Here is a 22,856-nt window from a genome sequence, read left to right as displayed (position 1 = left end):
TAATGAAGCCTTCCTCCACCTCTCATCATTTTCCACCACTAGATCACCAGGGTTCATGTGATCCGTGCTGCTACAGTCAATTTTTGGCAAGGGTGTCTATGATCCCCATTATATATTTTTTAAAAATGTACCCCCCATGGGGAAATGTTTGTCAACCCATGCACTTAGTGTATGGGCATTACGAGTCTAGGGGACCCGCTCCTTTTTAATGGGACAGTTTTTCTATGAGGCCCTCCTCCATGTTTCTTCCAAGGGGGATTGGGGTGCTTGCAAATTTGGGTCAAATCGGCCCTTGGATGCAGTGCATAAGGAAACAGTATGGCAGGACCAACTGAAGAATGTGAAGTGGGTTTTCCTGTGGCCATCAAGTACCTGGGTTCAAAAGCTTATTGGGGTGCATATGACTTGGTAGCAGGGCAGGCCTTGCAGTTAATACATAAGAAAACAATATGCAGCACCAACTGAAGAATGTGAGGTGGGTTTTCCTGTGGCCAACCAGTACCTGGGTTCAAAGGCTTATTGGGGTGCATATGACTTGGTAGCAGGGCAGGCCTTGCAGTTAATACATAAGAAAACAGTAATTCAGGACCAATAGACAGACTACGGCCATGCTTGAAGGTACCAAACAAGAGACCAGGCTCACAGTTACTTTCAAGAGCGCAGTGAATAAGAATTCAGGATAAACCTCCACTCTGAATAGTACATCTCAATTGTCAGGTTGGCCCCACTTGAAGGAGCTAATTAATGAGCCGCAGTTGGAGGGCAGTCTTCATGGAGACAATGAGCTGCATTAACACCATATTTCCTCCTATGGATGGAGTAATTAAGTTGCAAAGAACAGTGAAGCACTTGTTTATTAAACCAAAAAATGGAAAACATGCTTCACAAAAGTCAATCTGAAGCCCAATCATAAGGCCCTGTGCAGACATAACATGCAACTAAGTGAAGTCAAATCATGAGATGTACGCTGGACATATGGCTTTACTATTGCCTAGTGGTCCAAGGCCTAGCTGCGTATATGTGAAATCAAACCTCAGCAGATGATGCTCTTACCTGTGCTGGCTCCACACCCACTAGAAAAATAGGGGGAGCTGGTAATGCCAAGAGCCCACCATGGAGGGAAGCTGCATCACCTCAGGAATGCTACATTACTGCCGATGATGCACAGGCTGGCTGTTGGCTGAGGGACCTCTCCCTGAGAGGTGTCTGCCATGGACCACGTGACAGGGGGAAAGGAAGGCCGAGACTCCCCGATCCCCCTGAGTTTGTCTGGTACAGCGACTGAAGGCTGAGGGACCTCGACCCAGAAAGGTGTCTGCCACGGACTGCTTGACAGGGGAAGGGAAGGCTGAGACCCTCCGATCCCCCTGAGTCTTTACTGGTACAGTGACTGATGGCTGAGGGACCTCCATTCAGAGAGGTGTCCGCAACGGACTGCTTGACAGGGGGAAGGGAAGGCTGAGACCACCAATCCCCCTGAGTCTGTAAAACATCCACAGGCTATCTTCACTCTAGGCGCAACCTCTCATACAACCATCCCCTGTAGAGACAGGAAAAACACTGGAGGGTGAAGGTGGGAGGGGTCTTTTAACCTCTCTGTGATCCTGCCCCACTATAGGTCAAGGACGGACTTCTTTCATCGTGCTATCTGGAGGGACGTAATGGAAATAGTGTTGTCAACTGGGCTGCCACTCTGTTAGTTCCACGATACAAGAGTAAATTTAGCCAGATGTCTGGAAAGGAATGCACACATGCTGGAGTATCGAAACACGTTTGTAGATAATCTTAAGGGTGGTTTTCCTCAAGACAGCAGTGAGGCACACAACATGCATGCCATTTCTAGTCGTCCAACCCCAGGAACATCAAGGCATCATCGCAAAAACATTAGCAGCAGTAGCAACAGTGTAAGTGGCATAAGCAATTTCGGTGAGTTGTTTCACACATTTTTTAGACCAGCTCGTGCACTAGCAAAACAAAGTACAAGTCTGACACATTGTGAATGACTGGAGAGGATGGTGCAGGAGTATCTGTAGCTCAATATCAATGCCTTTGGGGGGAGTTTGGACCCTTTTGCATTTTGGTCTTAAAAAATGGAAGAGTGGCCATCTTTGTGGTGTTTTCTGTGCTTGCTGTTGATACTGGTGCTGATGTTGCAAACTATGTTTTGAAATGTTGAGACTCCAAATTGGGTCTCCATCTGGAGGGTTGCTTGTGTAAGTAGGGCTCCCAGACAGGCAGGCCTGCATTTACTTTCAGTCAACAACCTATGTTAGTTTCCTTACATTTTCCAACAATAGTACTGTATGAAACTGATGTTTGTGCCATCTGAGTGTGGCTAGAATAAAAAAAAATGAAAGTGTTGCATGAGGTATCAGGTCTCCCAGCTAAGGCGGCTTACACCACTCCCTTAACCACCAAGTCCTCACTGAAACTTCAGCTCCAAACTGTAATGCTGGAACTGACCCTGACACCTCATGCATGGGCCACGGCTCACTGCTAGTGTGCCATTTGCAAATTTCTACTGAGGGTCAATTTATGACAATTTTTCATGGTGTCTGCCATGAATTTCAAGCTGTTTGGGAAGCTTTTTGTCGCCCCTTATCCCCTTCATGCAGCAGCCCTTTTTCATTTTTTGCATTCCTGTTTTTCACTCCCCTTCTTCCCAGAGCCATTTCATTTTTTTTCAGCAATATGGCCATGTGAGAGTTTGTTTTTTGCGGGATGAGTTGTACTTTTCAAAAATTGGTTTTACCATATCGTGTGCTCGAAAACAGGAAAACAAGTGTGGTGAAATAGCAAAACAAGTGCAATTCTACAACTGTTTTGGGGATTTTTTTTTACCATGTTCACCAAATGCTAAAACTGACCTGCATCTATGATTCTCCAGGTCATTACAAGTTCTTAGATACTAAACATGTATAGGTTGTTTTTTATTTAAATGGTGAAAATAAAATCCAAAGTTTGTTACAAAAAAAAGTAAAAAAATTGCATCATTTTCCAAGACCCATAGCATCTCCATTTTTCGGGATCTGATGTTTTTAATTATACCACTTTGTTGTGGATACAATGTTTTGAAATGTAATTCTGGCATTTTGACTTTTTTATTTTTTGCTACGCCATTTACCAATCACATTAAATCTTTTTATAGCTGGATAGAGCGGGCTATTCTGAATGCGACGATACCAGATATGTGTATTTTCTATTTTTTTTGTGTTTTATTTTGAATAGGGGATGATTTGAACTTTGATATATTTTTTAAAACTTTTTTTTTACTTTTTGCATGCTTCGATAGTCTCCATGTGAGACTAGAAGCTGCAGTTGTCCAATCACCACAGCTACACACAGATCACCTGTGTGTAGCAGAAATGCTCACTTTCTATGAGCGTTGACCACTACATGGCATTCATAGCAATCCGGAACTGACAACCATAGGGGTCTTCGGCATACCCTGGGTTGTTATGCTAACTCATCGGTGACTGCTGTTATGCCAACTCATTGGTGAGCTGTTCAAAATCTAATGGGGTTTGGTTGTATTTGTCAAACTCTTTGGCAAACATCTAAACGTTCCACGAATCGAACCTTGAAATGTTTTCTCATCCCTTCCCAAGACCAAATGAGCCAATGCCTGGGTATAGAGTAGAAATGTAATACTGAAAATCACAATATATTAAAGATATACATAAGCATTAGCATACTAAACAATATATGTCAATAGAATCTCCATTATAAAGCCATCAAAAAGATTCAATCATGAATAAAGTATTGTCACAAAGGCGAAATAAGCAAATAAAGAACATGCTAAGAAGTGATTCACAGTTACAAAATGATAATAGAGTCCAGTAAGGTGGCAGTTATGAAGGTAAATGGGAAGAAACCTCATGTGTATCGCTGCAAGACAGAACTGTTTCCCCAGAGGAAATGTGTGTCAGATTGGTTTGGCAATTGTCCATGTGTGTTCTGTACATGCTTTAATCAAAGAAGGAAGCTTTTCTTTTACACACCTAGGTGCTGGGCACCTCTTCCTTTGCTGCATCAGCATTCCTGTGACATGTTTGTGGGCCGCCGATTGGTTGCTATGACAGCCAGAGGTCTGTGAAAGACCTCCTTGACTTTCATTAGAAAGCTTTCTTGAATCCCAGTCTCTAGATTCAAGGAAGACTTTTATTTTTACTATATGCAGCAATAATGTTGGTATAGCTGTATAAAGTACTAGTGATCAGATGAAAAGTTTAACAAAGTTTTAAAAAATCTGAAAACATAAATTTCAATTCTGCCCTTTTTTTTCTCCCATTAAAAATAAATAAAAAAAAAATAAGCAGGTAGCACCGCCAATTTGGCTAAAATCGGGCGTCAGCCATATTTGGTGTATGCCAGAAATTCACCTTCGGATGTCGGGTGCTTGCATAGAAAAAGCAGTGTCCATCCACAAAAAAGAAGAAATGCAACAGCACTCACCTATCCTTGAAGTTGTGTGGTCTCCTTTATTCAATCATAATAAAAAAGCCTGACACGGCTCGGGGGTGTGCAAGACAAAAGTGTGCAGGTATTGACGACGGCCGTCGTTGATACCTGCACACTTCTTTGTCTTGCACACCCCCGAGCAGTGTCAGGCTTATTTATTATGATTGAATAAAGGAGACCACACAACTTCAAGGACCATTAAAAATAAACCTAATAAAAAGATTTAGAAGTACACATACGTGGTATCGCCACATGCAGAAAAGTCCAATCAATCAAAATATTTTGAAAAAAAACCCGATCGCTAAACATTGTAAACAGAAAAAAAATTATAACTGAATTTGTTTGGTCTCTGCAGTTTCACAAAACAATGCTTTCAAAAGTGATCAAAATGGAATATCTATCCCTACATGGTATCAATAAAAACATCATCACATCCTGCAAAAAATATGCATTCACAAGGTTGCATTAAACAAAAATTAAGACATTACATGTATGGGAAAATAGTATCATGATTCATGACCTAAAGGTTTTACTTTTCAAGTTTCTGATTTTTTTCAGCATTAAAGTTATAAAAAAATAGAAAAGTTTGCTATCACCATAATCATACTAATGAGGAGAAACATATTGCCAGGTAGCTTTTACCACACACATTATGCTGTAAAAACAATTCCCAAATAACAATATCATAATTGCGTTTTTTTTTTTGTTCCACATTTTTCCAGTTTTCCAGTGCAGTATATGGTAAAATGAATGGGTCCATTCAAAAGTAGAACCGGTCTCATACGTCTATGTGAACAGAAAAGAAAAAGTTATGGCTTTTGGAAGATGCATATGAGAAAATGGAAAAACAGAAATTGACCATAAGATAAAGGGGTTATCCAAGACTTCAGTCATATTTTTCATATGGGACTAAGAATTTGAAGCACTGCTTTTAACTATCTGCCTTTTCTGTCCAGTTCTGATCTGTTCTGGTTCATGCCGTGATTCTTTTGCTGCCTTTGATCTCACTTCAAAAGGTTATATAAAGCCACACTCAAAAGATGATAGGTCAGATAAATGAGTAAATGAGAACATCTGTTACCCTAAAAAGACTAAAGCAAGGATAGCAGCCTAGATTTTGATACCGCCTGGATTGGTGGATCAGCTGGAAGGTGTTTTGGATTCAGCTATTTCATCCACTTTGGAGTTCAACATATTTAAAGGGACTCTGTCAGCACAGAATGACTGATGAAACCAGGTGCAGTCGATCAATGCTTCTCAGCAGGGCCAATCATATAAATACACCTTTCCATCTGTTTGGTTTCCATCTATATCCTCCCTTCTCTGGCTCAATGAAACTAGAGCTGTCAATCAATGAAGAGTGGGATGGACATAGAGAGAAAACAAGAAGGTGGGAAGGTGCATTTAAATGATTGGCCACACGGTGAAGCACCAAGCAGTGGATCTTATTTTGAACAGTAATTCTGTGCTGACAGAGTCCCTTTAATTTTCATTTTGAGTCAAGTAAGTAATTATTTAATGATTATTTTATTACATTATTGATTGGTTTTAATGATTATGTATTATATTAACCCATTTAACCCCTTAATAAAGCAATGCTGCTTATTTTATCCAATGATTTGGTTTCAAGTGTTCTTTTATAAGGTTTATTTAGGATGTCATAATGAGCATAGATCTACCTATCTTAGGTCATGAATGATTGCTAAGTCATTGAGAACCCCTTTAACAATTTTTGGGGTCAAGTCTCCAGACACAACCTGGATATATTGTTTTGGCCACTGAAAAAACACTTTCAATTTTCATTCTGTAACACACTGTAAGCTAATTTCTTAAACATGCCTGTGAGGTCAAAATCATCACAACACTTGCAGATCAAATTTTGCATGAAAGGGTCACATTTTGGAAATTTCTGTATCTAAAGCACGTCACCTGTAAATCATTTCAGCCGGATTTATGATCAAAATGCCCTTCCAAGCCCTGACATATGCCCAAACCTCATATGGGTTATTAATTGTGTTCTGTAGAAATTTTAAACAAATTATGGGTTCCATTTTCTTTTTTAATTCTTTTGAAAATGAAAAATTTGGAGCCCAACAACTATATGTATATTTTTAATTTTTTTACTTTAAAAAACAGATAATTTTTTTTTAGCTATTCTGGCTGTCATGATCCAGACCGGGTTTTGAGTCCTGTCTACCCCTTTCCCGGTCTGGTCATGTCAGGGCTAACTTTGCTCTGCCTCATTCTGGGTTCAGGCTTGCTATTTATCTCCCCTGCATCCTGCAGGTGGTGTCAGTCACATTTTCTGCCTATGGTGTGAGTATCTAACTCTAGTGTTACACTGGTTTGTCCTGCTGCTTTAGCTGACTTCGCTCGTGTCTGCTCCCTCCTCTCTGTCTATCCTGACTTAGTGTTTCCCTTAGTTATTTGGATTCCCCGGTGTTTGACTTGGCTTTGATCCTGACCTGACTCCGTCTCTTGCTGCCAGTACTTTGGCTTCTGACTAGTATTGACCCCTTGGCTCCCCTGTTATGACCCCAATGGCGAGGGTCTCAGAGAAATCAGCAAGTCTGCGAAGTACAAAAATCCAGCTCATAGGGCAGTGGTAACTGGGTTGACCATATATCTACTCCTAACGCCAACACTAGAAGTAGCCGGGGAACATGCCTACGTTGGTCGCTAGATGTCTCGCGCCAGCCGGAGAGCTAACTACCCCTAGAAGAGGAAATCAAAGACCTCTCTTGCCTCCAGAGAAAAGACCCCAAAAGTAGGATACAAGCCCCCCACAAATAATAACGGTGAGGTAAGAGGAAATGACAAACACAGAGATGAACTAGGTTTAGCAAAGAGAGGCCCACTTACTAATAGCAGAATGTAGTAAGATAACTTATATGGTCAACAAAAACCCTATCAAAAATCCACGCTGGAGATTCAAGAACCCCCGAACCATCTAACGGCCCGGGGGGAGAACACCAGCCACCCTAGAGCTTCCAGCAAGGTCAGGATACAGATTATATACAAGCTGGACAAAAATGCAAACAAAAACCAATAGCAAAAAGCAAGAAAGCAGACTTAGCTTAATCAAGCAGGAACCAGGATCAGTAGACAAGAGCACTACAGATTAGCTCTGATATCAACGTTGCCAGGCATTGAACTGAAGGTCCAGGGAGCTTATATAGCAACACCCCTGACCTAACGACCCAGGTGAGCATACAAGGGATGACAGACATACCCAGAGTCAAATCACTAGTAGCCACTAGAGGGAGCCAAAAGGTAAATTCACAACAGTACCCCCCCTTAGTGAGGGGTCACCGAACCCTCACCAAGACCACCAGGGCGATCAGGATGAGCGGCGTGAAAGGCACGAACTAAATCGGCCGCATGCACATCAGAGGCGACCACCCAGGAATTATCCTCCTGACCATAGCCCTTCCACTTGACCAGGTACTGAAGCCTCCGCCTGGAGAGACGAGAATCTAAGATCTTCTCCACCACGTACTCCAACTCGCCCTCAACCAACACCGGAGCAGGAGGCTCAGCAGAAGGAACCACAGGCACAACGTACCGCCGCAACAAGGACCTATGAAATACGTTGTGAATGGCAAACGACACCGGAAGATCCAGGCGAAAGGATACAGGATTAAGGATCTCCAATATCTTGTAAGGACCAATGAATCGAGGCTTAAATTTGGGAGAGGAGACCTTCATAGGAACAAATCGAGAAGACAGCCATACCAAATCCCCAACGCGAAGTCGGGGACCCACACCGCGGCGGCGGTTGGCAAAACGCTGAGCCTTCTCCTGTGACAACTTCAAGTTGTCCACCACATGATTCCAGATCCGCTGCAACCTATCCACCACAGAATCCACCCCAGGACAGTCAGAAGGCTCCACATGCCCCGAGGAAAAACGAGGATGGAAACCAGAGTTGCAGAAAAATGGCGAAACCAAGGTGGCAGAACTAGCCCGATTATTAAGGGCAAATTCAGCCAAAGGCAAGAAGGTCACCCAATCATCCTGATCAGAAGAGACAAAACACCTCAAATACGCCTCCAGAGTCTGATTAGTTCGTTCCGTTTGTCCATTAGTCTGTGGATGAAAAGCGGACGAAAACGACAAATCAATGCCCATCCTACCAAAAAAGGATCGCCAGAACCTGGAAACAAACTGGGATACCTCTGTCCGACACAATATTCTCAGGAATGCCGTGCAAACGAACCACGTTCTGGAAGAACACAGGAACCAGATCAGAAGAGGAAGGCAGCTTAGGCAAAGGAACCAGATGGACCATCTTGGAGAAACGATCACATATCACCCAGATGACAGACATGCCCTGAGACACCGGAAGATCCGAAATGAAATCCATAGAGATGTGTGTCCAAGGTCTCTTCGGGACAGGCAAGGGCAAGAGCAACCCGCTGGCACGAGAACAGCAAGGCTTAGCTCGAGCACAAGTACCACAGGACTGCACAAATGACCGCACATCCCTTGACAAGGAAGGCCACCAAAAGGACCTGGCCACCAGATCTCTGGTGCCAAAAATTCCCGGGTGCCCTGCCAACACTGAGGAATGAACCTCGGAAATGACTCTGCTGGTCCATTTAGTAGGCACAAACAATCTGTCAGGTGGACAAGAGTCAGGCCTACCAGCCTGAAATCTCTGCAACACACGTCGCAGATCTGGAGAAATAGCTGACAAGATAACTCCTTCCTTAAGAATACCCACAGGTTCAGCGACTCCAGGAGCATCAGGCACAAAGCTCCTAGACAGAGCATCGGCCTTCACATTCTTAGAACCTGGTAAATACGAGACCACAAAGTCAAAACGGGAGAAAAACAATGACCAGCGGGCCTGTCCAGGATTCAGGCGTTTAGAAGACTCGAGGTACATCAGATTTTTGTGATCAGTCAAGACCACCACACGATGCTTAGCACCCTCGAGCCAATGACGCCACTCCTCAAATGCCCACTTCATGGCCAACAACTCCCGATTGCCCACATCATAATTTCGCTCTGCCGGCGAAAACTTCCTAGAGAAAAAGGCACAAGGTCTCATAGTAGAGCAACCAGGGCCTCTCTGCGACAAAACGGCCCCTGCCCCAATCTCCGAAGCATCCACCTCAACTTGAAAGGGAAGTGAGATGTCAGGCTGGCACAAAACAGGCGCCGAAGTAAACCGGCGTTTCAACTCCTGGAAAGCCTCCACGGCAGCAGGAGCCCAGTTAGCCACATCAGAGCCTTTCTTGGTCATATCCGTCAACGGTTTAACAACGCTAGAAAAATTAGCGATAAAACGACGGTAGAAGTTAGCAAAACCCAAGAACTTCTGAAGACTCTTAACTGACGAGGGTTGAGTCCAATCATGAATAGCTCGGACCTTGACTGGGTCCATCTCCACAGCAGAAGGGGAAAAAACGAACCCCAAAAAGGGAACCTTCTGTACACCAAAGAGACACTTTGAGCCTTTAACAAACAAAGGATTCTCACGCAAAATCTTGAAAACCATCCTGACCTGCTCCACATGCGAGTCCCAATCATCAGAAAAAACCAGAATATCATCCAGATAAACGATCAAAAATTTATCCAGATACTTCCGGAAAATGTCATGCATAAAGGACTGAAAAACTGAAGGTGCATTAGAGAGCCCAAATGGCATCACCAAGTACTCAAAATGACCTTCGGGCGTATTGAATGCGGTTTTCCATTCATCTCCTTGCTTAATGCGCACAAGGTTGTACGCACCACGAAGGTCTATCTTGGTGAACCACTTGGCACCTTTAATCCGGGCAAACAAGTCTGACAACAGCGGCAAAGGATACTGAAATTTGACAGTGATCTTATTTAAAAGCCGATAGTCAATACAAGGCCTCAAAGATCCGTCCTTTTTGGCCACAAAAAAGAATCCCGCACCAAGAGGGGAAGAAGAAGGACGGATATGCCCCTTCTCCAGAGACTCCTTGATATATGAACGCATCGCGGTATGTTCAGGTACCGACAGATTAAACAGTCTTCCCTTAGGAAACTTACTGCCTGGAATCAAATCTATTGCACAGTCACATTCCCTATGAGGAGGCAATGCACTTGACCTAGACTCGCTGAAGACATCCTGATAATCAGACAAATACGCCGGAACTTCCGAAGGCGTAGAAGTAGCAATAGACACGGGCAGGGAATCTCCATGAATTCCATGACAGCCCCAACTTGACACTGACATTGCCTTCCAGTCCAAGACTGGATTATGGGTCTGTAACCATGGCAAACCCAAAACAACCAAATCATGCATCTTATGCAGAACAAGAAAACGTATCACCTCCCGATGTTCAGGAGTCATGCACATGGTAACCTGTGTCCAAAACTGCGGTTTATTTTCTGCCAATGGCGTAGCATCAATACCCCTAAGAGGGATAGGATTTTCTAAAGGCTCAAGAACAAAACCGCAGCGCTTAGCAAATGACAGATCCATAAGACTCAGGGCAGCACCTGAATCTACAAACGCCATGACAGGATACGATGACAGTGAGCAAATCAAAGTTACAGATAGAATAAACTTAGGTTGCAAATTACCAATGGCGACAGGACTAACAACCTTAGTAAGACGCTTAGAGCATGCTGAGATAACATGTGTAGAATCACCACAGTAGTAACACAAGCCATTCTGGCGTCTATGAATTTTCCGCTCATTTCTAGTCAGGATTCTATCACATTGCATTAAATCAGGTGCCTGTTCAGATAACACCATGAGGGAATTTGCGGTTTTGCGCTCCCGCAACCGCCGGTCAATTTGAATTGCCAGGGCCATGGAATCATTCAGACCTGTGGGAATGGGAAAACCCACCATCACATTCTTAATGGCTTCAGAAAGGCCATTTCTAAAATTTGCAGCCAATGCACACTCGTTCCACTGGGTCAGCACGGACCATTTCCAAAATTTTTGGCAATACACTTCAGCCTTGTCCTGGCCCTGAGACATAGCCAGCAAGGCTTTTTCTGCCTGAATCTCAAGATTGGGTTCCTCATAAAGCAAACCGAGCGCCAGAAAAAACGCATCAATATCAGCCAATGCCGGATCTCCTGGCGCCAGCGAGAAAGCCCAATCCTGAGGGTCGCCCCGTAAAAAAGAAATAACAATTTTCACTTGCTGAGCGGAGTCTCCAGAGGAACAGGGTCTCAGGGACAAAAACAATTTACAATTATTCCTGAAATTTCTAAACTTAAATCGGTCTCCGGAAAACAGTTCAGGAATCGGTATCTTTGGTTCTGACATAGGATTTCTGGTAACATAATCTTGTATGCCCTGCACACGAGCAGCAAGCTGGTCCACACTTGTAATCAAGGTCTGGACATTCATGTCTGCAGCAATCACAAGCCACTCAGAGGTAAAGGGGAAAAGAAAAAAAAATGAGAGAGAGAAAAAAAAAAAAAACTCAGAACTTTCTTTCTTATAATCCCGCTTCTGCAATGCATTTAACATTTAATACTGGCCTGGCAAACTGTTATGACCCCAATGGCGAGGGTCTCAGAGAAATCAGCAAGTCTGCGAAGTACAAAAATCCAGCTCATAGGGCAGTGGTAACTGGGTTGACCATATATCTACTCCTAACGCCAACACTAGAAGTAGCCGGGGAACATGCCTACGTTGGTCGCTAGATGTCTCGCGCCAGCCGGAGAGCTAACTACCCCTAGAAGAGGAAATCAAAGACCTCTCTTGCCTCCAGAGAAAAGACCCCAAAAGTAGGATACAAGCCCCCCACAAATAATAACGGTGAGGTAAGAGGAAATGACAAACACAGAGATGAACTAGGTTTAGCAAAGAGAGGCCCACTTACTAATAGCAGAATGTAGTAAGATAACTTATATGGTCAACAAAAACCCTATCAAAAATCCACGCTGGAGATTCAAGAACCCCCGAACCGTCTAACGGCCCGGGGGGAGAACACCAGCCACCCTAGAGCTTCCAGCAAGGTCAGGATACAGATTATATACAAGCTGGACAAAATTGCAAACAAAAACCAATAGCAAAAAGCAAGAAAGCAGACTTAGCTTAATCAAGCAGGAACCAGGATCAGTAGACAAGAGCACTACAGATTAGCTCTGATATCAACGTTGCCAGGCATTGAACTGAAGGTCCAGGGAGCTTATATAGCAACACCCCTGACCTAACGACCCAGGTGAGCATACAAGGGATGACAGACATACCCAGAGTCAAATCACTAGTAGCCACTAGAGGGAGCCAAAAGGTAAATTCACAACACTCCCCGCTGACTCTGTATTTGTGCTTTCCCTTTGTACTGCGTTACTCTCTAGGTTTTGACCCGGTTTGTTTGACTATTCTGCTTCCACCTGGTGGAAGCCTCTCTGCAGCGCTGCAGGTCTGTTCTGGCCGACTTGCTGTCCTCCCTCCATGCTATTGCCATCTAGTGGAGCTTGTATCATCCTGCATAGCTACAGCGTGACACTGGCATTTCAGTGTCTCTGTAGACTTGACATGTCATCTACAAACTATTCCGGCCAAACTTGTGTTAGAAAAGTTAAATACCACTCCTTTCCTTTTGAGCTCTGCTTTGTGTCCTGAAAGTAGATTCTGACCAAATAATAGATATTGCCACTTTTAGGTGAAATTACAAGTTTTCCCTACTATCCTTTGCCGAAATAAAAACTTTTGATCTAAACCAATATTTCATTAAAAAAAATAAACTTTTCATGATACATGTTATAAAATTCCTTGAAACACCTGTGAGTTAAAAATACTCACTATACCCCTAGATTAATTTTTTTTGAAAGGTGCTGTCAAAATTTGGTCACTTTATTGAGGCTTCAACACGTCAGGGGAGCGATATGGCATTCACAATTTTTCCCTACCAAATTTACGCTCTGAAAGTCAAATGGCACTTCTTCATAGAGGTATCAAAAGGTATTTGAGGACCGGTACGTGTACAGATCCACCTTCTGGCACCATGTCCGAGCCTGGTGGCATTATATTGATCTTTGGTGTATGGGAAGTTGGACATGATGACCTTCTTAATTTCCACTCAAACAAAAAAGGCAGCTCTCTAACATGAAATATGAAAATTGAATTACATCACTGCATTAGAAATATGAAAAATTGAGAAAGTTTAGCGCATAAATTGGCCAATTCATGTGTACCTGGAAGCTATGTTAAGGCATTTCTCATTTCCAGTACATAGCAATGCCTTTCCTCACTTAGAATAAAGTCTTCATATGTATGGGAACATGAATCCTCCATTAGACTAAATTCTATATCTCTGTGGAGGGTTAGTGATCCTGCTGTGATTAAAAACACCTGTAGCTAAAAAGGCGGAGTGCTCAGTCAGAAGGCTAATGAATACAAATTTAAAAAACTGACCATCACATCCAAACATAGACTACGTGTGAACACGTGCTGAACCTAGAGTCACCAACTCCTATACACTCAAACAAAAAAGGCAGCACTCTGTAGCGCCATAGCATGCAAACATGAAATATGAAAATTGAATTATATCACTGCATTAGAAATATGAAAAATTGAGAAAGTTTAGTGCATAAATTGGCCAATTCATGTGTACCTGGAAGCCACATTAAGGCATTTCTCGTTTCCAGGACTTAGCAATGCCTTTCCTCACTTAGAATAAAGTCTTCATCTCTATGGGAACATGAATCCTCTGGTAGACTGCACACTGATCCGGTGTGCAGATGCAAGCTAGTGTTGTCAGCTGGCGGTGAAGCAGTTAATGATGGCGTGTTCCGGGTTCACTGGTGTAGTGTGAGTACTTGTGATGAGATAATGAAGCTGATTTATGGAGCACCAATGTTTATATATGCATCTATTGGTCAGGGGCTTCTGTGTATGCGTCCGTCATGGGTCGGAAGATTGGATTGGGGTGCAGTCGCTATAACAACCGCGATGCCATAATATGATTGGTTTCAATTAATTATGGAGCGGATTCTGTACAAACATATTTTTAGGTTACACTGGTCAACAGCATTTTTGGTGCCAAAGATATTTCATCGAATTTAGGGTATTTTTGGGGTGCTGATTCTGAATATGTCATCAGTTTTGCCAGATTGGCTCAAGTTTTTGAGATTTTTGGTATCTTATTTATAGCACTTGTTGGTAAATGCGACGCATCATCTCATTAATTTCTTTGGATTAGTACTTGAACTGAGCAGTTCTCAATATAGTTTTGTGTTAATTAGTGTTCTAAAAGTTTGTTCATAGCTTGATTTTTGCACTAACTTTATGTTGTTGTCTGTTTTCCAGTGAAAAGCATGAACTCATCAAGAAGAAGTTGTCTTAACGATCCAGACTCATTCTGTTACATTTGTGGTGAATACACACTGCCAAAACATAGAAGAAACATAACAGACTTCGTAAAAAAAGTGTATTTTGCCTATTTTGGGGTTATGCTTGGGGACCAAGACAAGTTTTGGGCACCACACATAGTGTGCAAAGCATGTATCAAATTATTATGAAAATGGAGCAAAGGACAAAGAAAAAGCTTCAAATTTGGTGTTCCAATGGTGTGGAGAGAGCCAAAAAATCATCATGATGACTGTTATTTATGGTAAACACAGGTACAGGCACATCTTCACAATGAGGGACAGGCCTTCTTGCAGATTCCATGTTACTCCCATTTTCGTTTCTTATGCTTATTGAATCCTTGCACTTGCACTGCACAGAAATAACAGTCATCATGATGATTTTTTGGCTCTCTCCACACCATTGGAACACCAAATTTGAAGCTTTTTCTTTGTCCTTTGCTCCATTTTCGTAATAATTCGATACATGCTTTGCACACTATGTGTGGTGCCCAAAACTTGTCTTGGTCCCCAAGCATAACCCCAAAATAGGCAAAATACACTTTTTTTACGAAGTCTGTTATGTTTCTTCTATGTTTTGGCAGTGTGTATTCACCACAAATGTAACAGAATGAGTCTGGATCGTTAAGACAACTTCCTCTTGATGAGTTCATGCTTTTCACTGGAAAACAGACAACAACATAAAGTTAGTGCAAAAATCAAGCTATGAACAAACTTTTAGAACACTAATTAACACAAAACTATATTGAGAACTGCTCAGTTCACGTACTAATCCAAAGAAATTAATGAGATGATGCGTCGCATTTACCAACAAGTGCTATAAATAAGATACCAAAAATCTCAAAAACTTGAGCCAATCTGGCAAAACTGATGACATATTCAGAATCAGCACCCCAAAAATACCCCAAATTCATTAAAATATTTTGGACACCAGAAAAAAAAATTTTTTTTGTTGACCTGTGTTATTGGCCTTTTTTCTTAAATTGATATGATATTTATATTGCATTTGTTAATGTATATGTTATTGTGTATTTTGTGATTTTGTATATGTTTTTTGTAATGATGTAAATTGGGCAGTACCTTGTTTGTGATTGGTGTGCATGTGCCACCACACTATATAAGGCTGCCATTTTATGCTTTGTGTTTACTTGATACAGACCAATCGTGGTTGAAATGTCACATCATGGCGGAATAAAGTTTTTTTTTTTCTTTTTCATCACCTGAACTGGATACTGTTCCTTTCTATTGTTTGTATCACTTAATGTCCGATTGGGTCATTGGACTTGGAACGTGCATCCTGGGACTGACGTGCAGTCAGCTGATTTTTCTTTGTTTCAGCACCCAACGATCATGTCATGGAGGCGGCCAATGGGAGCAGGAAATGTGAGCGAAAACTCCCTGTGGCATTTTAAGAAGTTAATAGCAGCAATGGATGCTTAGCTGGATGCTCCCATGTGTGTCATCTTGGAACATTCCATTAAAGCCAAGCATATTGCAGTATAAAAGTAGAATGGACAGAAGTTGTCTGTAGTTTGTGAGAAAATCTGCACTAACAAGTTAAAATGTCCAAACCCTCTGAAGACCCCTAGTAGGACTAAAATATTAAGTAGAAATGGTTTGCCTTAAACTTGTGTTGTTATTACTTGTGTAAGTTTAACTCCGCTAGTTTTCACTAACTCTAGTGCTGATAAATGCCCATAATACATAAACTTGGGGGTCACAAGAAGCTTACATTGCAATATCATTATTTTACATCAATTAATAATCCTATACTACTCCCATTTTGTGTCATTATCGCAATTATATATAAAGGTTTTATCATTAATATGCATTAATATTCACTAACGAAGATACAATAATTTGCATATGTTTTAATATTTTAATATCCGAATTGTCGTATATATATATATATATATATATATATATATATATATATATATATATATATACCCCACTTTCTAGTATTGATTACTATTCTAAGAAGGGAACATCAATTTTAGACAACCAAATAGGGATCTTTAAAATACATTTTATTACCAATTAAATTGCTCCCTGTGTCTATCCTTTTCAGCACATATATGATATTTTATAGTTCTATATTCCCAATTCCTTACAGAAATGCATACAAGCTCTACATATTCTTATAGGTGAATCTATTCTATTGGGTCTGCTTGTGATGTAAAATCAAATACTTCTGATAATATGCATTACAGATCCGAAGACAAGGTGGAATCCAGTTATTAGTAGATCTCCTGGACCATCGGATGACAGATGTTCATAGAAGTGCATGTGGAGCACTGAGGAACTTAGTTTATGGAAAAGCAAATGATGATAACAAAATTGCACTGAAGAATTGTGGTGGTATTCCAGCCTTAGTACGACTGCTTCGAAAGACCACTGATTTGGAAATCAGAGAACTAGTAACAGGTATGATAAGTTATTTAAGGAGATTGGCTCTGCTAAGCTATCAGCAATGTGAGTAATAATTGGTGTTACTTGATGATTTAAATGTGACTCTTTTCACCGAAGTGTTACTGCTGACCTCCCTCAGCAAAGCTCCCACTGTAGCTATCATCACAAAGAAATTGCAGCACGGAGGATGAAATTCACACTAAAATTTGCAGGATAAATTGTCCCACAGCTCTTGTCAATTTACACTGTGGATGATTATTTGCAGTGTCTGGGGCCCTATTACGGTGCACTCTAATACTGACCTTGCTTCTCGGGTTCCTCGCCACGTCCCTCCTCCTCCTCTTCCGGGTCCTTGGCCACGCTGGGGATTCCATTCCCCTTGCATGCGCATTAGGCCGCTTAGGTCGTGGTCACACGCACTCCCGACTTCTTTATGATGCCGGGTTGTACTGACTCAGTACAGTACAGCCTGGGCAGCGGCCTCTGGGTATATCAGGTCGCTTCCTGCTAGAGGAAGCACCTGATTATGATTGTGTCCATGCTCCCTTCAGGTCCACTTAGGTTTCTGTACGTCAGGTCCCTGTATGCTTTCAGTGTGTGCGTGCTCTGCTCAGTCCCTGTACGCTTCCAGTGCATGCTCTGCTCTGTCCCTGTATGCTTCCAGTGTGTGCATTCTCTGCTCTGTCCCTGCATGCTTCCAGTGCGTGCATCCTCTGCTCAATCCCTGTACGCTTCCAGTGCATGCTCTGCTCTGTCCCTGTGCACTTTCAGTGTGTGTGCTCTGCTAAGTCCCTGTATGCTTCCAGTGCATGCTCCGCTCCGTCCATGATACAGTACCCTCTGTGTGAACCCTGCCGTGTCCTGAGTCCCGGGTTCTCTCTGTGGCTGCTCTGCCCGTCTGGTCCTCGGTGAGTACGCTGATTCTCCTTGTTGTCCTCAAGCTGCCCCTCTGGCACAAGCTATTGCGGTATACCTCTCTCTTAGGCTTGCCCCTAATGGTCCCTGTAAAAGGGTCGGTTCCTCCTGGCCAGCTTGCCTCAGAACGGTCGTCATCGCGATCCAGTGGGTCCACTCCAGGAATTTTAACAGAATAATCAGGCCATGGACCCCGTCCTCGGCTGCTACTCAGAAGGAGTTGGTGTACTTGCGGGAGAATCAGACGCGTATAATGTCATTCATAAAGTCCATGTAATCTTGGTTGTCCACTTTACAGGCCTCTGATCCTGGGAATGCTTCCCAGCTTGCCAGTCTCCAACAGGAACTTGTTCAGCAACGTGACACCCAGACTCGCATATTAAGTTATATGGCTTCAGTGGATGACCGTCTGCTCTCCCTTCAGTCTGCCACCGCAGCCTCTGCCCAAGCTCAGTCTCGTAACCCTAAACCCTCTCCGCATCCTCCACCCTGTCTGGGTAAACCACCCCGGTATAGTGGTGACACCAAGCTGTGTCTGGGTTTTTTAATCAATGCCGCCTACATTTGAATTAATTATTGCTGCACCAATATCCCACTGATCAGGCAATAGTGGAGTTTTGGTTTCACATTTTGAGGGCGAGTCTCTGGCCTGGGTAAATCCTTTGTGGGGACATGATGATCTCATAACCTCTCAATTGTCTACCTTTTTAGAGACCTTTCACAAAGTGTTCAACGAGCTTCGTCATGTAGCCTCGGCCACTGAGCCTCTCTTTAATCTCCACCAAGGCTCCCTTTACGGTTGGACAATATGCTGTTTGTTTTCATACTCTGTCCTCGGAGCTGGGGTGGAATAATGAGGCACTGGTTGGAGCATTCTGGTGTGGCTTGTCGGGTCGATTTAAGGATGAATTGGTGGGTCGGGATACTCAAATCCTCTAAGTAGGTTGGATCTCTCTGGCCACACGTATTGACCTACGCTTCCAGGAGTGCTCCCAGGAGTCCATCAGGGAGAGGAGATACCATCGTACTGTTTCCTCCATTAATAGATCTCTCAGCCCACGATCTGTGGCGTCCTCTTCCGTTCCCACGCCTGAACCTATGCAGGTGGATCAGGTCAAGATGGCGGATCAGATTCGGAAAGAGAGAGTTGCACAAGGGCTTTGTTTTTAATGTGGTAGTGCCTCGCATTTACTCCGTTCCTCCCCCATTCAGCCGGAAAACTCCTCCACATATGTTAGGTAGGAGAGGCCTCCCGGGGTGTGTGTGACTCCTCTCTAGCTTTATCTATGTCTGTCCAGATAACTTCTGTGAATGGGTGCTTCTCGTTGTTGGCATAGTTTAATTCGGGCACGGCAGGCAACTTCATTAGTCTGGAGGAGGCCAGGAAGCACCAGGTTCCAGTCAGGATCCTGAATGAGCCACATCTGATTTCCTCTGTGGATGGAAGGCCTTTACAAGAGACTGTCACGAAGGTTACGGAAGAGGAGGAGTTGCAGGTGGGGGCTGTACATCGCGAAAGAATCGCATTCTACGTCTTGCCCAATTTATCCCATGCAATTCTTATCGTGCTACCTTGGCTGGGGGCGTATGAACCTATCCTGGACTGGCGCTCAGGGAACGTTCTTCGTTGGGGCTAGCACTGCCAAGATAAATACCTGTTATCAGTTCGCCCTCCCAAAATTTCTCGTCCCAACTTAGCTCCGACCGGATTACCAGTCGCTTGTTGGTCCTTCGTAGATGTCTTTTGCAAGAGGGAGACGGAGAGTCTTCCCCCCCCCATCGGCAATATGATTGTTCGATTGAACTCATTTCTGGCTCTACGCCTCACAAGGGTGGAATCTATGCGCTCTCTCCAGTTGAGTCGCAAGCAATGTCAGAGTATATTAAGGAGAATCTGGCCAAAGGCTTTATCCGAACGTCCTCTTCTCCCACTGGCACTGGATTCTTCTTTGTCAAGAAGAAAAACGGCTCACTTCGTCCTTGCATTGACTACAGAGGGCTAAATGAAATTACCATCAAGAACAAGTACCCACTGCCGCTTATCCCTGAGCTCTTTGATCGCAAGCAAGAATTTTTACTAAGCTTGACCTCCGTGGGGCCTACAATTTGGTTGGCATCCATGGGCACTACGACATCTTCCGGGATCTCTTGTATTCCTGCATTGTGGTGTACTTTGAAGACATTCTTGTTTTTTCTCTGAATCTGCCTACCCATAAACGGAACATTCGTCAAGTGTTACTTCATTTGAGAGAGAACCGTCTCTATGCCAAGTATGAAAAGTGTATCTTCGAACAGACATCCCTGCCTTTTTTGGGGTACATCATCTCTGATTCCAGTTTAAAGATAGATCACGAGAAGGTGTCCGCCATCCTCAACTGGCTGCGACCCCTCGGGTTGAAGGCCATCCAAAGATTCCTCGGTTTTGCGAACTATTACAGGCAGTTTGTGCCTCACTTCTCCTCAATGACCATGCACCTCTCGTCACTTATCCACAAGGGAGCTGATCCCAGTGTTTGTTCTTTGGAGGCCAAAGACGCCTTTTTGACTCTGAAGCAAGCCTTCGCACAAGCGCCTGTACTTCATCGCCCAGACACTAACAGACCATTCATTCTCGAGGTGGATGCCTCCTCCACGGGGCCAGGGCTGTGATCTCCCAGAGGTCATTGTCTGGTCGTTTAATCACTTGCGGATTCTTCTCCAAGGCATTTTCTACTTCGGAACGCAACTATTTCATCGGTGACAGAGAACTACTGGCCATCATGTTAGCATTGGAGGAGTGGTGGTATCTTCTGGAAGGCACGGTACATCGACCCCTTCATAATTTTCACCGATCACAAGAATCTGACTTATATTCAGTCGGCCCAAAGACTCTATCCTCGGCAAGCTCGGTGGTCCCTGTTTTTCGCCCGTCTTGCTTTTGAGCTTCACTTCCGACCTGGCAAAAAGAATGTTAAGGCTGATGTCATGTCAAGGTCTTTCAAGTCGGCTGATTTTGAAGAGGAACCATCCCACATTATTTATCCCTACAACATAATCTCGGTGGCTCCCCTGAAGGTTGCTGTGAGGACTAGTGACAAAAAACGAAAAGGGTGAACCCTCTGGACCGTGACAACGAACCCCTCACGGACGAGCTGACCAGATGGACCGCCCCCTATACAGGGAGTGTTAGGGGCAGGCCCACGAGGGACTATCGCCACGGAAGCTGGAGGATCAAGATGGAAAATAACGGACTGGCGATGACGGCAGGAACACAGGATAGATGGGAACGGCGGAGACTAAGAACGGGAGGGTATGACGAAGACAGAGGCCTGGCGGGAAACAATACGGAGACACTGAGACTGACGGGAGCAAGGCAGGGACATGGGAGAATAGAGGGGTACCGCAGAGAAACAGGAACTGATGGTAACACGGCAGGTACACAGGAAACAGACACGGCACAGTAAAGAAAAGCAGAGACCCAACGTCAGAGGACAAGGAACGCACAGGGACCACGGGCGGCCAGAAGCACTTGAAAACACAAATTATCATCAGGCACAGAGGGGCAGGCGGAAGCAGTTTACATACCAGTGCGGCGCAGCACTTCCGGGTGAAGGTCCTCCAAGATGATAGAGAGGATGGGAAGAAGCGCAGACAGGAAGATTAGAAGTGCGCACGCGCAGTGCTGAACCTGGCATGTGCACACGCCCGACGACCAGCAGAGGGCGGAAGAGTGCGCTGAGAAGAAGATGCTGCAGGAGGAGAGACGCGCTGGGACGCCGAGAACAGGTAAGTATGACAGGGCGCAGGGAGCGGCGGCATGACAGTACCCCTGTCTTTAGGCCCTTTCTTTTTAAGACTGGAAAGAAACATGGACAAACTACGAGGAGCTAGAATATTCTCTCGAGGCTCCCAGGACCTCTCCTCAGGGCCAAAACCCTTCCAGTCAACCAAAAACAAAGTTCTCCTTCTAAGTTTTTTCATGGCTAAAATGTCCTTAACTTCAAAGACATCATCCTCGGAAATAGGCGAAGGAGACCTAAGGGAAGAAGCATGGTACTGATTGAAAATTACCGGCTTGAGGAGAGACACATGAAAAGAATTAGGCATACGAAGGGAGGCAGGTAACTTAAGTTTGTAGGAAACATCATTAATACGAGACAAAACCTCAAAAGGACCGATATAGCGAGGACCCAGCTTATGTGAAGGAATTTTAAGGCGAATAAATTTGGAGGAAACCCAAACCTTGTCCCCGGGATGGAATAAAGGAGAATCGAGACGCCTTTTATCCGCATGTCTCTTCATGCTAACTTGAGCCAACTCATGGGTGGACTTGGTCTCCTGCCAGACCCTGGAGAACTCCCTAGACAGAAGATCAGCCGCTGGTACAATAGAGACAGGAGGAACCGGTAGAGGAAGACCAGGATGTAGACCGTAGACGATGAAAAATGGAGACTTGTTGGTAGCTTTGCTGGGATGGTTATTGTAGGAAAACTCAGCCCACGGTAGTAAGTCAGATCAATCATTATGATGGGCATTGGAGAAATGGCGAAGATAGGATACCAAAGTCTCATTAGTACATTCCACTTGGCCGTTGGACTGTGGATGGTAGGCCGAAGAAAAATCAAGCGATATGTCCATAGATTTACAGAGAGATCTCCAGAAGTGGGTGGTGAACTGAACACCTCGGTCAGAAACAATATGTAAGGGAAGACCATGAAGACGAAAAATATGATGAACAAAGATCTTTGCCAATTCGGGAGCAGAGAGTAAAC

At 43.8% G+C, this 22,856-nt stretch overlaps 1 protein-coding gene across 13 annotated transcripts in view; it reads left to right on the top strand.

Annotated features, from left to right (window-relative positions):
- Positions 1 to 22,856, top strand: part of CTNND2 (catenin delta 2) — a 3,400,942-nt gene that overhangs the window by 1,676,348 nt on the left and 1,701,738 nt on the right. For all 13 annotated transcript variants that reach the window (XM_077269511.1, XM_077269508.1, XM_077269506.1 and 10 more), the window contains one exon: positions 16,992 to 17,205. In XM_077269511.1, coding sequence (XP_077125626.1) covers positions 16,992 to 17,205 — 214 coding nt within the window. The remainder of the gene's footprint in view (positions 1 to 16,991; positions 17,206 to 22,856) is intronic.

The sequence above is a fragment of the Ranitomeya variabilis genome, chromosome 6, assembly GCF_051348905.1.
Source record: "Ranitomeya variabilis isolate aRanVar5 chromosome 6, aRanVar5.hap1, whole genome shotgun sequence".
NCBI lineage: Eukaryota > Metazoa > Chordata > Amphibia > Anura > Dendrobatidae > Ranitomeya > Ranitomeya variabilis.
Note: the sequence above shows the minus strand (reverse complement) of the source record. Positions and strands in the feature narration are given on the sequence as shown.